The sequence below is a fragment of the Felis catus genome, chromosome B1 (assembly GCF_018350175.1).
Source record: "Felis catus isolate Fca126 chromosome B1, F.catus_Fca126_mat1.0, whole genome shotgun sequence".
NCBI classification, from domain to species: domain Eukaryota; kingdom Metazoa; phylum Chordata; class Mammalia; order Carnivora; family Felidae; genus Felis; species Felis catus.
Window position 1 is genome coordinate 80,620,234 of NC_058371.1, and position 16,982 is coordinate 80,637,215.

A 16,982-nucleotide genomic window follows, 5' to 3' on the forward strand; every position below is an offset into this window, starting at 1 on the left:
GTATGAATGAATTTGCTATTGCTGCTGTAACTAATTACCATAAATTTAATAAGTTAAAGCCACACAAATTTATTATCTTATAGTTTTAGAGGTCATAAATCTGAAATAGGTTTTATTGGGCTAAAGCTAACCTGTTAGGAGAGCTGCTCGACTTCTGGAGGCTGGTGGGGTGTGGGGGCTATTTTCCTACCTTCTCCAGCTGCCAGAGGCTGCCTGCATTTCTTGGCTCATGCACCCCTTCTAGTCATCCCATCACTTTAAAGTCTCCTTCCATCTCACACCTCCTTCTCTGACACATACAGCCCTCTTCTGTCTTTTAAAGACACCTTGTGATTGCATTGGGCCTACCTGGATAATCCAGAATATTCTTCCTGTCTTAGGGTTCTTACCCTAATTGCATCTAGAGTCCCTTTTTGCCATGTAAGGTAACATATTCACTGGTTCCAGAGGTTAGGAAGTAGACATCTTTGGCTGAGGTCGTTATTCTGCCGATCATAGCCCCTATTTCTTCTTCATTATCAAGGTCTCCCATTCTAATGGATCATTTTATCAGCAAATGGAAATGCTCCAATATCACTCATCTTCAAAAGAAGAGACTCCTCTTTGATCCACATCTCTCTACAGTTCCCAGGTAATTCCTGTGCTCGACAGCACAGCAAAACTTTTTGACTGAGTTGTGTATGCTCCCTGTAGCATACAGGGCTTTTGCCTTAGGTATTAGGTACCTATTACTGTGTAATGAGCCACCCCCAAAGTTTCCCATCTTAAAACAATATGATTTATCTCACAGTTTTTATGAGTCATAAATCTGGGCGTGGCTTAGCTGGGCGCCACTGGCTGAGATCAAGGTGGAGACCTGGCTGGCAGCCATCTTGAGACTCCACTGAGGGATCCACTTCTAAGCCTTAGGCTCTAGCTGGCTATAGGAGGGAGAGATCACCTCCTTGCCACTGGGCCTCATGGCAGTTGGATTCCCTCCCCAAAGAAACAACCTGAAGAGAATATTCCAGAGAGAAGCCACAGTTCTTTTGTTCGTTTGTTTGTTTTTGAAATCTATCTTAGAAGTGCCAGGTAATCACTTCTGTCATGTTCTAGAAGTCAACTATTATAGGCTGAACTATGTCCTCCCAAAATTCATATGTTGAATTCTCACCTCCAGGACCTGGGAATGTAACCTCTTTGGAGTTAAGGTCTTTCAAGAGTGATTAAGTTAAAATGAGACCATTAGGGTGGAGTTCTAATCCAACATGACTAGTGTCCTTATAAGAAGAGGAAAAGACACCAGGGATATGTGGATGCCAAGAGAAAAGACTGTGAAGAGACTGTGTGAAGACAGCAGCCCTCTGCAAGCCAAGAAGAGTGAAACCAACACTGTCAGCACCTTGATCTCGAACTTCCAGACTCCAGAACTGTGAGAAAACAAACCTCCTTTGTTTAAGTCCTCCACTCTGACCTATTGGATATGTAGATTGTGTATGTTAGACTAAGGAATGTGAATTTTATTCCACAGGGTATATGAAGCCATTAAAGATCTTTGAGCAGAGCAGGGCCATGTGTCTGAAAAGAAGGTGAGATCTCTGTAGGGTGGAAGTTGACTTGTCTTCTTTTATTGTGATTCTTTTCTTTTTACTTTTTTAAATTAAAAAATTTTTTTAAGTTCTTTAAATGTTTACTTACTTTTGAGGGAGAGAGAGAGAGAGAGGCAGAATCCAAAGCAGGCTCCAGGCTCTGAGCTGTCAACACAGAGCCCGATGCGTGGCTTGAACCCACTAACAGTGAGATTATGACCTGAGCCAAAATCGGAGGCTTAACTGACTGAATCACCCAGGTACCCCCACTGAATCTTTTCAACAGCCTGATGAGCTAGAATTCCTATCACCATTTTATTAAACACAAAGTCCATGAGAGTGATCATAAGGTATACTCATGTTCTTGGCACATAGTAAACATTCATAAATATAAGTAAGCAAACTGTGTTCAAAGAGACTGAGTAACCAATGTAGGTAGCAAAGTTTAAAAGTAAATATTTGCTCCATTAATGCCTATGGTTTCCATAAGCTATTGTTGAAGATTCCAGGAACTATAGCAACTCTGTTTTCATGAGCTCAAACCTTCATTTTACTGTGCCCATCCCCCCTCTCAAAATAAATAAACTTTTAAAAATGGGGGGGTGCACTTGGGTAGCTCAGTATGTTAAGTGCTGGGCTCTTGATTTCAGCTCAGGTCATGATCTCACAGTTCATGAGATCGAGCCCCTCACCGGGCTCCGTGCCGACAGAGGGGAGCCTTTTAGGGATTCTCTCTTTTTCTGTCTCTGTCCCTCCCCTGCTCATGCACTCATGCTCCCTCTCTCTCCAAATAAATAAACTTAAAAAAAAAAAAAAAAACCTTCTTTTTAGTTGCCTGCCGGCATCTCTTTATATGCCTCAGTGGCCTTGCACACAAGACGTGAACTAAATTTACAATCTCCTCCCCGAATCTACTTTGTAAAGATTCCATGGCTGAGTGAATGGCACTGGTATCTATCTGACAGACATCCTGGAAGTCATTTTAGACTGCTTTGCCATTTCCCTAGAGGTGACTGGTCATTTGTTCTTTATTCTTTCCATTCAAAAGTTTTTATACTAATTGCCTTTCCCAGCTCCATCCACTTAGTCACTTCTTCCTGAACCATTTGTAGAGAGCCTGCTTCTAAAGGAAACTTTCCAGCAGACTGTGCATATCATCACTAGCCAGGCTAAAATCCTACAGTGGCTTCCTATAGTATTTAATAAAATCTGAATCCTTGACTGTGACATGAGAGGTCACACACGATCTGAACCCTGGCCAGTTCTCTCTACCCTTCCCACATCATTCACCTCTCACTGACTCACCTAGCTATCCTGGTCTTTGAATTCCATGGTGTCAAGCTCTTTCTTGCTGAGCAATAGCTTTCTCCCACCTGCCGGCTCATCCTTGTGATCTCAGGAGGCCTTCCCCAATCTAGATGATTCACAACATCCTGTTCCTTCCTCTTAGCAATTTGTAATGATATATTTGTTTACATCTGTCTCCTCTATTAGATTATAAACTTCTGAGGGCAGGTGTTGTCATTTTTGCTCATAACTGAATGCACAACACTCACACATGATAACTCATAGTGGAGGCCAGTAAATATTTGTTCAATAAACAAATACAATATTTATCGAACAAAGAGCATTTATCATGTGTCTTTTAGAGAAGCTTCCTTTCACATGTACATTTTTGTTGGGATGATGTCAGGTGAAGTGGCACAGGTAATAAAGAGAAAAAACTGAAGTGAAGAGACATTGGAAAGGAAAAAATGACAGGGAAAAAATGAAGGAGAGCAAAGAGTGATGCAATTATTGAAGAAACAGTAATGGAAGACAGGGCAAGAAGGGCCTTGTGGGGGGTTGAATGGTGGGCAGACCAGATAGGACCACATCAAATCCCTGGAACCTGTGAATGATTCCATTATCAATTTCCTAGGGTTGCCACAAGAAAGTACCACAAGAGAAATGTATTCTTCCACAGTTCAGGAGGCCAGGAGTCTGAAATCAAGGTGCGGGCAGGCTTGGTTTCTTCTGGGAGCTCTGAGAGACAATCCGTTCTATGAGTCTCTCCTAGCTTCTGGTGGTTGTTTCCAAGGAAGAATCCTTGGCACTCCTTAGCTTGTGGACACATCCCTCTGATCTCTGCTTCCATCTTCAATAAGTTTTTCTTCTTCATATCTTCTTTGTGTGTCACCACATGACCTTCTGTTTTTTTTTTAATTTAAATTTTTTTTTCAACGTTTATTTATTTTTGGGACAGAGAGAGAGACAGAGCATGAATGGGGGAGGGGCAGAGAGAGAGGGAGACACAGAATCGGAAACAGGCTCCAGGCTCTGAGCCATCAGCCCAGAGCCTGACGCGGGGCTCGAACTCACGGACCGCGAGATCGTGACCTGGCTGAAGTCGGACGCTTAACCGACTGCGCCACCCAGGCGCCCCACCACATGACCTTCTTAAAAGGACATCAGTCACTGGATTTGGGACCCATCTTAAACCAGTATGATCTCATCTTAACTAATCATATCTGTAAGACCCAACTTCAAATAGGATCATATTCGGAGGTTCCAGGTAGACATTGGGGGGGACAATATTTGACAGAGTACAGTCACTTAATTTGGGAAAAGGATATTTGAAGGTATAATTAAGTTAAGGATCTCAAAATGAGATCATTCTGGATTGTTACCTGGGTGGGCCTTAAACCCAATGACAACTGCCTTTATAAGAAGCACACAGAAGAGGAAACATAGGACAGACAGAAGAGAGGAGGCAATATGAAGACAGATGCAGAGACTGGAATGATATAGCCAGTAGCCAGACACACAGAGGAGAATATGATGTGAAGATGAGACGCAGAGATTGGAGGAATGTGGTCATAAGGAAGGAATTTATGCCAACTATCACCAAAGCTGAAGGAGGCAAGGAAGGATCCTCTCTCCAGAGCGTCCAGAGGAAGTATGGCTTTGCCAACACCTTTGATTTTGGACTTCTGGTTTCTAGAGTTCTGAGAGAATAGATTTGTTATTTTAAGGCAGCCAGTTTTAGGTATTTGCTACAGTTACCCTGGGAAACTAATATAGGCCTTACACTAACGGAACAGAAATCACAGCACACTGTTTTCCTTGAAGTACCATTAAAAACAAAACAAAAAACCCTTCTATGAGTTAGATTCTGCTTTAAACAGATCAAGGAATTCTTAGTAAATAAGGACTTGCAAACAGTGATAAAATTAAACTGGCCCAATTTTCTGTAAGCATAATGCTTAATGATTTTTTTTTAATACAAGATCATACCTTCAATGACTGAAATATAGGCAGGACTCTTTAACCTAGTAAATTACTCTAAGCAAATAATTGTGTTGTAAACTATCTTTCATCTCCACTTATCTGGTGACTGCCTGATAATGAGCATCAGATTTTATCACATCTCATGTGCTTTCTTTTCTGTTTTCAAGTTAAGTTGTTTAATGTCATCTGTGTCTCCCTATTAAGTTCTTTTTATCTTGAGTTTCACTTCTTGCCATTCTGCCTGATGTATAATTAGATGACACTCCACACTGTGTAACCTACAACTGGCTTCGTTTTTGGATAGCAAGTCATGTCATCAGATAGAGCTAAACAAGTAGATGAAATTACAAAATAAGTCTCTTTCAATCTCTGAATAAATTCAGAATCAAAGTCCGGCATCACTGAACAATCCTAGAAGTCTCTTCCAAACCTGAGGTTCTGTAGTTACCCATTTAAGTAAGCATCAGACACCACACTACTTCGAAATGTTAGGTAGTATTTTATTTGGTCATTTATTTAGGTGCATGTTGGGGAGCAGTAGAAGCTCCTGCTGGGTCTAGAAGGAAAAGTCCATCCATGAAACGATCAATGTCACTGGTTGCGAGAACACACCTCAAGGGAGAAACTGGGGGAAGCAGAGAATACAGCGCGAGGGCCAATGGAAAAGGTCAGGAGCTTCCCTCAACTCAGCTCCTCACCATTCTTGCCTTGAGGCCTTGGATCCCCTTCCCACGCGTGTCTTGCTGTTTGGGTGGGCAAGCCCTGAGAGTCAAGCAAGCCCCTGCACTCGCGCACCCTCCAGGCTCCCTTGCTCAGACCTCACTTTGCCTCTTAGCTTCGCAGGAAGGGAGCTTGAGCACGCACCAGTGCCCCCCAAGGAAGATCTGGTCCCCAGAGCCCGAGAGGGGACGAACCTTGCAGACCTCCCTCTCCGCTACGGGGGTGGAGGGGGTGGGCGGTGTGGGCCAGGGGGCTCGGGCCGAGCGTCCCACAGGCGACTGGCCTGGTGGGTCCCGCCCGCCCTCCAGGATGTCGCGGATGCTGGAAGGCAGGGGTCCTGCAGACTTGGGCGTCGGTCGACGCGCCCAATTTTCAACCCGTCCTCTGGGCTAAAGGTCTCCCAAAGAGGGAGCCGCGTTTCCGACCAGAGCTCGGAGCGCCTCTAACTCCGGGAGCTCCAGCCAAGAACCTGAAGACTCAGAGTGGCCTCCCCTTCCCCCGGCGCACACGTCAACGCGGCGTCGGGGAAGAGCCGTAATGCCCCGAAGAAGAGCACCCCAAAAAAACCACCCCGCACTCCGCCGCCGCAGCTGCTGAATGAGAACTCACGCTAGCCCTTCCCGTAGGCTCATGGCAAAGCAAAAGGAAGTTTCTCCGTGGATGTGTTCCAGGAGAGTAGGAAGCTGTGCCTAAAGGCTCGTCGGAGCGAGACGCTCGATAAGGCTAAGTGGCTGTGAAGCCTAACGTCTCTCCCTGTACCAGTCATTCCTAAGGTTCTGCAGGTCCTGGCGTTAAGCGAGTCTGTCAGCCCTACCGGGCAGCCAGCTTCCCTTATACGATCGCCTACGCTGGCCGACCTGGCCCAAGTGTTCGCTTCAGAGCATTTGCACTTGGGAGCGTCGGCCAGAGCTGCCGTGGTAATATGCGCGTCTATTATGAGGCGCGTGGTAGTGATGGCGGCGCTCAGTGAGACTTTCCTGTCACTGGATACTACTACTCCCAGCCCTCCTCAAAGCCGCCGGAGCAACCCCCAGGTCTTTAGTTTACAAGTGGCAATTTGACTTGCTCTGCTGCATGTCTGGAGGGACCGTGGAAAGTGTGGAGACGCCTCGGGGATTAAGCGATCGTAGCTTAAAAAGAAAAAAAGCCAAACAAATAAACAAAACCCACCCACCCTAACAAACATGAGGCTGCTGGAGAGAATGAGGAAAGAATGGTTCATGATTGGAATAGTGCTGGCGATCGCCGGAGCTAAACTGGAGCCGTCCATAGGGGTGAATGGGGGTAAGTGCTGCACCTCTGAACGCTCCATCGCGATTCTCACTTCAGAACTAATTTTCGAGTCTTGGAAAGGAGGGGAAACCGTAATTGGGAAGTGTCTGCTTCTCTCAAGGGCACTGACCAGCTCAGGGTGTCCTTTGGCCCATTCTGCTGCTGTTTTAATTTGTCAGCCTTGGAGACTGTAGCTAGGAATGGGGCAAATGAATTTGAACGCAAGTTACCTTTTCCGCGAACAATCTATGAGTATCCTTAGTGTTAGGGAGTGAGGTTACTGAGAATGAAACTTAACTCCTCTTGCCTTCATAGTAGCATCCTATCCCAAGGGACGCTAGGTTGCCAGGAGTTCCTTATCTATCTTGGAGTGGCCACCATTACCTTGTCTATTTCCGGATCCCTCCTCCTTACCGGCCCCATGCTTTAAAAAAAAAAAAGGGGGGGGGTGGGGGAAGAAAAAGGGACACCCCTTCATTCTCTGACTCAGACTTCGTGGCCCACATGTTGCAGAATGATGATTTGCTGCAATTGCCACCGCTCCAGAAACTCCCAAGCCGACTGACACGTTGCACTTTTTCCTTACAGGACACTACTTCCGTGTGCTGCCCGGACTCAGTTGCTAGTACTCTAACAGATACAGGCAGTGTTAGACTATGTGCAGTGTGCATTTTGGCAAGGAAGTGTAGGCAGGCTAAAATCATACTCAGATCTTTGAATAGTAGGAGCCGTGTAATGTGGGGGTGGGCATTGGTGGAAATATCATTAGTCTTTTATTCTCCTCCCTGCGGTTTCACCCTTACACACTCATGTCTTCTTCATAAACATTAATTGAATTTCTCCAATTCATTGTCTTTTTGACCTTGTCACCTTTCACCTTTATTGACAGTTTTAATACGGTCAGTCATACAACAGGGACAAATAAGGACCGAAGTGAGCACACAATTTTTTAGGAAGTGCTCAGAAGGATATTTGAAGTTATGTGTACCTTTTTGTTAAAACATGATGGAAGGGAGTGAAATATCTCTCATTAGAATAGTGGTTCATTCAAGCATCCACCCTCAATTTCTCCATTTAGAAGTAGCTTCAGGGAACATTTTAAAAGGAATTTTTTGAACAAAGACTGTGAGGATTAAAACTTTTTTGTGTATTTTTTTCTTTCTATATTCAACTTAGTACAAAATGTGTAGAATATGTAACTGAGAATAAAACTGATATTCATCATGGTTTCTTCTTCTGAAGATCTTTGACCTAGCTTCTCCGGGAGCTTTTGGCAAACTTGTGAATGCTGGTATTTCAAGTTCTGTCAAATGAGTACCCTCTGTCCCTGGAACTAGCTGGATAGGCAGAATTCATGTTAGGGTGTCTTTGTGGTGATCTGGAATGCACACTTAACTAGCTTCAGTAGCACACTTTCTATTTTATGGTGTTCTATTATTTGCGCATTCTTAAGGTGTAATTACAGGTGATATATTATCTTCAAGTTTTAAATCTGCAGACGCTAGGTTAGGTAAAATACGTTTTATCTTACATTCCAAGGATGCTGTGAGAAGAAGGGTTATTGAACACGGAATCATTTCCTTAGGGCTTCTTCGAAGTGGTGTGTGCAAGATGGATTCTATAATCTTGTTTGTTCCTTCTGACTCTGCTTCTTGAAGTTTTGGTGTATTATTGTACCTTAGAAATGTTTCCCATTTTTGCCGGTACTTGTGCCATTAATCCAGGATAATTCATTTCTTTAATTAATTATAAGAGTAGAATGTTAAGAACTAAAAGGAACCTTTAAGTATTTTAAACTAACATGCTACTTTTACAGTTGATGAAGATACTGAGGCCTGAGGTCAGTGCTCAAGGAAGAGGCACTGGACATCAGGGCTCTCCCTTTATATCATACTAGTTGCAAAATCCATACACATTTTCTTGGCAAAAAATAATTTAAAATGAATAACTATTGTAAAGAAGGGTTCTATGCAATAAAGATATTTTCCATGGCTTAAGTTTTAGCCTAAAAACGCAGAGCAGAATCAGCAAATATGAAATAACAGTGTACTCAGATGATTTGATAACTGTCCATGTATAAAAGTTACTTTTTCCAAAAAAGTAAAACAAATGATTGCTTAGGATTTCTTTCTTTCTTTCTTTTTTTAAATTTTATTTTAGAGAGACAGCGTGAGCAGGGAGAGGGGCCAAGGGAGAGAGAGAGAGAATCTTAAGCAGGTTCCATGTTCAGTGGGGAGCCCGAAGTGGGGCTAGATTCCACAATCCTGGGATCATGACCTGAAGCCAAATCAAGAGTCAGACACTCAGCTGACGGAGCCACCCAGGCCTCTTGGGATTTCTTATATAGGCTATCAGGCTAAGTTCTTGATAATTCTGTTGAGCTTTTAATTGACCTTCCCACCTGTGAAACCTCTTAAATAAAAATAAACCTCCAAATAGTACCAAATAACATTTTCGCTTCACAAGTTAAAACAACAAAAATCTAGGAACAAGGAGAGGAATGGTTGCTGAAAATGTTTCTATTGCATCTTGCTCTTTGGAATGGTCTAAAGTGCCTCTTTGTACTTGTAATTTTTAGTCAAAGGTTCCATTTATGTGCTGTGTACACTTGGGGATGTGATTTTTGTTAAAAAATTTTTTTTTTACATTTATATATTTATTTTTGAGAGACAGAGAACAAGCGGGGGATGGGCAGAGAGAGAAGGAGACAATCTGAAGCAGGCTCCAGGCTCTGAGCTGTCAGCACAGCGACTGTCGCAGGGTTCGAACTTACAAACCGCGAGATCATGACCTGAGCCAAAGTCGGAAGCTCAACTGACTGAGCCACCCAGGCGCCCCAGGATGTGATTTTTAGTGCTTTCATACTGACTGAACAGTTTTTTTTTTTAAGTTTATTTAATTTGAGAAAGAGACAGCACGAGTCAGGGAGGGGCAGCAAGAGAGAGAGAGAGAGAGAGAGAGAGAGAGAGAGAGAGAGAGAGAGAAAGTGAGGGAGACAGAATCCCAAGCAGGCTCCACATCGTCAGCACAGAGCCCAGTGCAGGGCTCCAACCCACGAAGCCCTGAGATCATGACCTGAGCCGACACCAAGAGTTGGATGCTTAACTGACTGAGCCACCCAGGCGCCCCTGAACAATTTTCAGTAGAATGGTTTTCTAGATATTCTTTTAAATAGGAAAAGTTTTGGTAGTCTTAAACTTAAGATGTTTGCTTCTTTACCTGGATCAATTCTTTAACGACTATACTCTTTATATGTAAATGCACTATTTCTACACTTAACATATCATACCTGTGTTCTGACCTCCCTTTGAAAACAATCTGTATAGCCAATAGGTGAGTTGTATATTGCAGGAAATTTATAGGTAGTGGAAACCCTAAAATTAGAGACATTGAATGACTTTCCAAATGAGAAAAAGTATAACATGTACTAGCCTCGAAAATTTAATTCTTACTTCACTGTTCTTTTTACTCAGGTACATTTCATTTTTATTTTATTAAAAAAATTTTTTTTGTTAACATTTATTCATCTTTGAGAGACAGAGAGAGACAGAGCATGAGCAGGGACGGGGCAGAGAGAGGGAGACACAGAATCCAAAGCAGGCTCCAGGCTCTGAGCTGTCAGCACAGAGCCTGATGCGGGGCTTGAACTCACCAACCCGTGAGATCATGACCTGAGCTGAAGTTGGATGCTCAACTGACTGAGCCACCCAGGCGCCCCTTCATTTTTAAATATGTAGAAGAAAGTTGAAAATAAAGAGCCAGGGTAAATGTAAATGTGCAGATTTTGAGGTGCTGATAATCTGTTCCAGTGCAACCCAGGGAAGTGCTGAGCTATGCACACCTTTGAGTTGACCAGAGTAACACTGTGCTATTCATTCTCGGGAAGAGAAAGGTTTACTTCTTTGGAAGTACAGAGTAAGTTTCTCAGTTCTACTTGCATCTTAATTTAGATTATTGACATTAATAAGACATAAATCCTAAAAGGAAACTGCTTCGTTTTTCCATTAAAAAACATAAGCAGAAACATGTTAAAGCTTAAGTGTGTCAGCATGAATATCTTAGATTATAGGTTTATAAATGAAATGTACTTGGTGATGAGTAGATTTTATAAAATGGTAATAGTTCCTTGCATTCTTAAGCATTCCAGATCATTTTATCTCCCCCCCACCCTTTAAAAGCATGGATTTGAGGAGCCCCAAAATTACCTTGTTTTTCTAGGTAATTTTTCTCCTGATTTTGCTCTCCTATCCTATTTTTACTGATCAACATTTTTTTTTCTTTTATTTATAGGAAAAGTTAAAACTTGTATTTCTACTTTGAACTTTATAGCCACCTGAAGATCCAGGTCTTATTCAGATCTATTTTGGTGACTTGGAGGATGTAATCATTGTCTTGGAGAGGGGCCAAATCTCTTTTTTTTTCATATCTCATTTTTACATGTAGTCTCAACTCTCACCTCTGTGCAAATATTTACCAAATGTTTATTTCAGCCCTGTGTGACTTCTAGGTTTCCATTCCCAATTTGGGCAATTTGATAGTTGATCACATCTCAAAGGGGCTTTAGGTCTCTCCAAATCAGAATTAATTCCTTCTTCCCTTTTAAAACATACATTGTAGGGGCACCTGGGTGGCTCAGGTAATGATCTCACGGTTTGTGAGTTCAAGCCCCGCGTCGGGCTCTGTGCTGACAGCTCAGAGCCTGGAACCTGCTTCTGATTCTGTGTCTCCCTCCCTCTCTGTCCCTCCCCCACTCATGCTCTGTCTCTCTCTGTCTCAGAAATAAATAAACATTAAAAAAATTTAAAAAAAAATAAATAAAATAAAACGTACATTGTAGGAAGCCATGAAATGTCCTCACCATGTTCTTCCATGGCTTAAAGTTGTTTAGATGTGCATCTAATATAAAAGACAATGTACCCCATCTCTAAGCTTTAAAACATTAAAAGCCTGGAATCATGCCAAGTAGTTCATAGTTATCATGTGTATTTATGTATGTATGCATGGAATGTGGGAAGGGTTAGCTTCTTAAAACATATAATTGTTGGCCAACTAAAGCAGATGCTGTAGCTGCCCCAAAGAAACATGCAATCTAAATAAATGCCATGCGCTTGCTGTGGAGATACATCTTTGGCCACATTCCCTGGCTCTACCTTACAACCACATTGCTAATTTTAACCCATCCTTTATAGAAATTTTGGGGTACCGCTGTGGGCAGAGGTGTACTTGATAAGAATAGGGTCTCATAAAAAGCAGGGAATTGGAGGAAAATAAAAATGAGTTCAAAGAAACAAATGAACAAACAAGGTATTTAAAATTCTTGGAAGATGTTTACTTCCAAAACAAGCTGGATTCCTTGACTTTAAAATCTGTTCCTGAATCATCTTCCTGAGTTGTAGAGGAAATATTATTTCTAAGTGTGAGCTGCAGAGACAGATTCACTCACAAGTATAAAAAACGCACCTCTTTTTAAGTTTTGGAGCACTTTTACTGCCCTGAAATGTAATGCCTTTTGCTCTTGCCTTCTTCCTTTTGCTCCCTTTTCTCAGATCTCAACAAAATAATTTGTGTAAATAGCACGTATATGTAAGAATTTGTTGCCATGTTGGAGGAGATCTTTGTTTCTTTTTGTTCATTGAGATACTACAAATGCCTAAAATATAGTAGATGCTTAGTAAGCATTTGTTGACTGAATGGTGATTTTTCCCGAGCTTGGTCTTACTTATTGAGCAGTATCTGTGGGTATGGTGGAGGGCTACAGGGAATGGAAGAGCCATGAATGTGGTCCTGTTATTTTGCTTAAGGGAGTGTATTAGTTTTCTGTGCTGCCACACCAGAAACACAAACTGGGTGGCTTCCAATAACAGAAATTTATTTTCCAGAAATTATTCTAGAGGCTAGAATTCTGAAGCTAAGGGCCACGCTCCCACTGAAGGTCTAGGGAAGAATCCTTCCTGGCTTCTGGCTTGGGCTGGTTGCCAATTGTCTTTGGTGTTTCTTGGCTTATGGTAATACAATTCCAGGCTTTGCCTCAGTCTACACATGGCCATCTTTCTGTGTCTTCATACTTACCTATACTTGTAAGAATACCAGTCATTGGATTAGGGTCCACCTTAATCCAGTAAGACCCCATCTTGATTTGATTGCATCTGCAAAGAACCAGTTTCCAAATAAGGTCACATTCGTCAGTTCTGGGGGGACATGGATTTTGGAGGACACTATTCAGCTCAGCACGAGAGGGCTGAATAGAATGTCAAATATGAGATGATCAGATTTTGAAATGTTGGCATATGCCAGTGTTTCTCAACCTCAGCACTATTGACATTTTGGACATGGTAATTCTTTGGTGTTGGGAGGGCTGTCCTGTCTGTGCTTTCCAGGTTGTTTAGCAGAATTCCTGATCTCTGTCTACTAGATGCCAGTAACACCCCCCACTTGCTGAATTATAACAACAAAAAAGAGTTTCCAAACATTGCCAAATGTCTATAGGAGGCAAAATTCCTCCTGCTGGAGAACCACTGGTATATAAGTACAAAATGGCATTTTCTCAGAACTACATCTTTTAAAAGCATGTTGTTCTTATGGTGCTGGGAGAACTGGACAGAAACATGCAGAAGATTGAAACTAGACCACTTTCTCACACCATTCACAAAAATAAACTCAAAATGGATAAAGGACCTGAATGTGAGACAGGAAACTATCAAAACCCTAGAGGAGAAAGCAGGAAAAGACCTCTCTGACCTCAGCCGTAGCAATTTCTTACTTGACACATCCCCAAAGGCAAGGGAATTAAAAGCAAAAATGAACTACTGGGACCTTATGAAGATAAAAAGCTTCTGCACAGCAAAGGAAACAACCAACAAAACTAAAAGGCAACCAACGGAATGGGAAAAGATATTTGCAAATGACATATCGGACAAAGGGCTAGTATCCAAAATCTATAAAGAGCTCACCAAACTCCACACCTGAAAAACAAATAACCCAGTGAAGAAATGGGCAGAAAACATGAATAGACACTTCTTTAAAGAAGACATCCGGATGGCCAACAGGCACATGAAAAGATGCTCAACGTCGCTCCTCATCAGGGAAATACAAATCAAAACCACACTCAGATATCACCTTATGCCAGTCAGAGTAGCCAAAATGAATAAATCAGGAGACTATAGATGCTGGAGAGGATGTGGAGAAACGGGAACCCTCTTGCACTGTTGGTGGGAATGCAAACTGATGCAACCACTCTGGAAAACAGTGTGGAGGTTCCTCAAAAAATTAAAAATAGACCTACCCTATGACACAGCAATAGCACTGCTAGGAATTTACCCAAGGGATACAGGAGTACTGATGCATAGGGGCACTTGTACCCCAATGTTTATAGCAGCACTCTCAACAATAGCCAAATTGTGGAAAGAGCCTAAATGTCCATCAACTGATGAGCGGATAAAGAAATTGTGGTTTATATACACAATGGAGTACTACGTGGCAATGAGAAAGAATGAAATATGGCCCTTTGTAGCAACATGGATGGAACTGGAGAGTGTGATGCTAAGTGAAATAAGTCATACAGAGAAAGACAGATACCATATGGTTTCACTCTTATGTGGATCCTGAGAAACTTAACAGAAACCCATGGGGGAGGGGAAGGAAAAAAAAAAAAAAAGAGGTTAGAGTGGAAGAGAGCCAAAGCATAAGAGACTCTTAAAAACTGAGAACAAACTGAGGGTTGATGGGGGGTGGGAGGGAGGGGAGGGTGGGTGATGGGTATTGAGGAGGGCACCTTTTGGGTTGAGCACTGGGTGTTGTATGGAAACCAATTTGACAATAAACTTCATATATATATATATATATATACATATATATATATATATATATATATATATATATATATATATATAAAGCATGTTGTTCTTTGGCTAATATATTAGGTCTTCAAGAGAGTTGTATACAGGTGACAAAATGAAGTAAATATTAGTTAGGGTTGCTGCTGTTGTCCTCATAGTGTTAACACATTTGGGGTGATGCCAGCCTAACTCCAGAGAGGATTTTCCAGAGGGCAAAGATTAGGCCTGTTGGTTCACAGCAGTATAGCCAGGGCCTGGCACAGTGTAATAATAATTGCAAACTTAACATATTGTTACTACTGTATTACTCTGTATGTATTATTTCATTCACATAGTAAATGCTCAGTACATCTTTGTAGAATGACTACCCGTGGGCTGAACTGAATGTATGCGTGAATATAGGTTTTTATTTCTGGTATCCTAGAAGGAATAAAATAATATTTGCTAAACAGAAGGGAGCTTCTTCCGTTGATTCTCTCTCTCTCTCTCTCTCTCTCTCTCTCTCTCTCTCTCTCTCTCTCTTTTTTTTTTCCTAGTTTGGGGAATTTTGATTGTTGTATAAGTACTGATACTGTGGTAGATACAATTAGATGTCATACTGAAGGATGTTGCCTATTTGCTCTCCTGTATGAGAGCAGTTTATTTTTATTCTGCTGGTCTGAGGATACTGTGCTGAACTGGATAGCCATGGTCCTTGCCTTCTGGAAAATCTCTTTTGGAGCTAGACTGCATCACAGCAAATACTTAACTCTTCAGAACAGTAGTATAGTAAGGGTAACACTAAGATTTGAAGTACTATTTGCCCTCCCTCAATGGATTCTTCTTTCATACCAAGTTATCTACTGGCAATTCTTATCTAACAGTAACTTGTTTCTCTCTCTTTAGGACCACTGAAGCCAGAAATAACGGTCTCCTACATTGCTGTTGCAACGATATTCTTTAACAGTGGACTATCATTAAAAACAGAGGTACTGTCACCTATGGGGCATATCAAAAGCAGGGAGAAAAATTTAGTTTTTGCTTATTATTTTGAAATATCAGAATCCTTTTGTAAAGATGTATGTAACTATGGTCCAAAAGCTTCACTACAATAGAAGATGACTTCAGCAAAGGACTTGTGTTTTGAACCTACCTATTAGAGAAATTTTGTAGTTGAACAACATGGACCCTGAGGGTGTGGTTATAATGGGTATGTTTTTAATACAGCAACTGCACTGAATGAAGCATCCACTTGAGGTCTTCCTCAGATTACGGTGGTCAATATGATGGTGACTGCTGTGGCACATTTGAGTTGATGTTTAGTTGGGTTTCCATAACTTTTGTTCTCAGGACTCATGCTGCTCAAGTGATGCCTGTTACAACTTTTAACCAATTTGTATTTAAAACAATTTTTTTGTAGCATGTATTTATTATTGAGAGACAGAGAGAGACAGAGCATGAGCAGGGAGGGGCAGAGAGAGAGAAGGAGACACAGAATCCGAAGCAGGCTTCAGGCTCTGAGCTGTCAACACAGAGCCTGATGCATGGCTTGAACCCACCAACAGTGAGATTATGACCTGAGCCAAAGTCAGAGGCTTAACTGACGGAACCACCCAGGCGCCCCACCAATTTGTATTTTTAATGTATATTTTTTGCTGGTATATCCATTAAATATTAATAAGTATTTTAAGAAAAAATTGAGATTTTTCATACTATGTCACAATTTATCATGAAGATATATAGTTAATGTTATTTATTGATCAGTGTGTCGCTGAACATGGAATTCTCCCAGAATTAAAGAAATCAGACATTTTTAACATTCAAGAGAGGAATAAATAGAATTTATGATTCTCTTTTGGCTTATAACAAAAAAGGAGAAGAAAAATATAGGAAAAAATACCTATTTGCTCTTGAAGAAATTACTTAGGATTTTTAAAGTTGTTATTTTAAGATGCTTATTCTTATGTAGATAGGGAAATCTTACTATGCAAGGATTTTTTTTTTTTTTGGAAATAGCTTTATAAGTTAAAATTTTGTTTCAGCATCACGTTTTGCTTTACTTATTTTTTATTTTAAGTGTGATTGGAATGAGGACCAAATTTAGTTACAAGGACCATCCTAGTAGCAACATGGAAAAAATACGGTTTTAGTAAATTTATGTATTCTGTAGTTATCTGGTTGGTATAAATGTTTTTATTGGAGCATTATTTTTAGATAGATGGGATCCATGTGTGGTATCTGTGAAATTATGTCTCAAAAATCCTGAATAGTCTCACTACTATTGAAAATAACTGACATAGGATGAGATTTCCTAAATATGTTAAATTCTAGTTTTTGC

General features: G+C 41.3%; 1 protein-coding gene and 1 long non-coding RNA gene across 11 annotated transcripts in view; both read left to right on the forward strand.

Moving 5' to 3' along the window:
* The first annotated feature begins 829 nt into the window (after positions 1 to 829).
* LOC123384916 lies at positions 830 to 1,678 on the forward strand. Its single transcript, XR_006596706.1, has 3 exons — positions 830 to 1,071; positions 1,160 to 1,411; positions 1,511 to 1,678. It is a non-coding gene; the product is annotated as an uncharacterized LOC123384916 (long non-coding RNA).
* A 4,570-nt stretch (positions 1,679 to 6,248) lies between these two features.
* SLC10A7 (solute carrier family 10 member 7) overlaps positions 6,249 to 16,982 on the forward strand; it is a 256,637-nt gene continuing 245,903 nt past the window's right edge. For 2 of the 10 annotated variants that reach the window (XM_045055792.1, XM_019828886.3), the window contains exons 1-2: positions 6,437 to 6,842; positions 15,551 to 15,633. In XM_045055792.1, coding sequence (XP_044911727.1) covers positions 6,743 to 6,842; positions 15,551 to 15,633 — 183 coding nt within the window. In that variant the 5' untranslated portion in view covers positions 6,437 to 6,742. Of the gene's footprint in view, positions 6,843 to 15,550; positions 15,634 to 16,982 lie in introns of all 10 variants that reach the window. The other 8 variants (XM_003984966.5, XM_006930838.4, XM_019828891.3 and 5 more) reach the window with 7 other exon arrangements.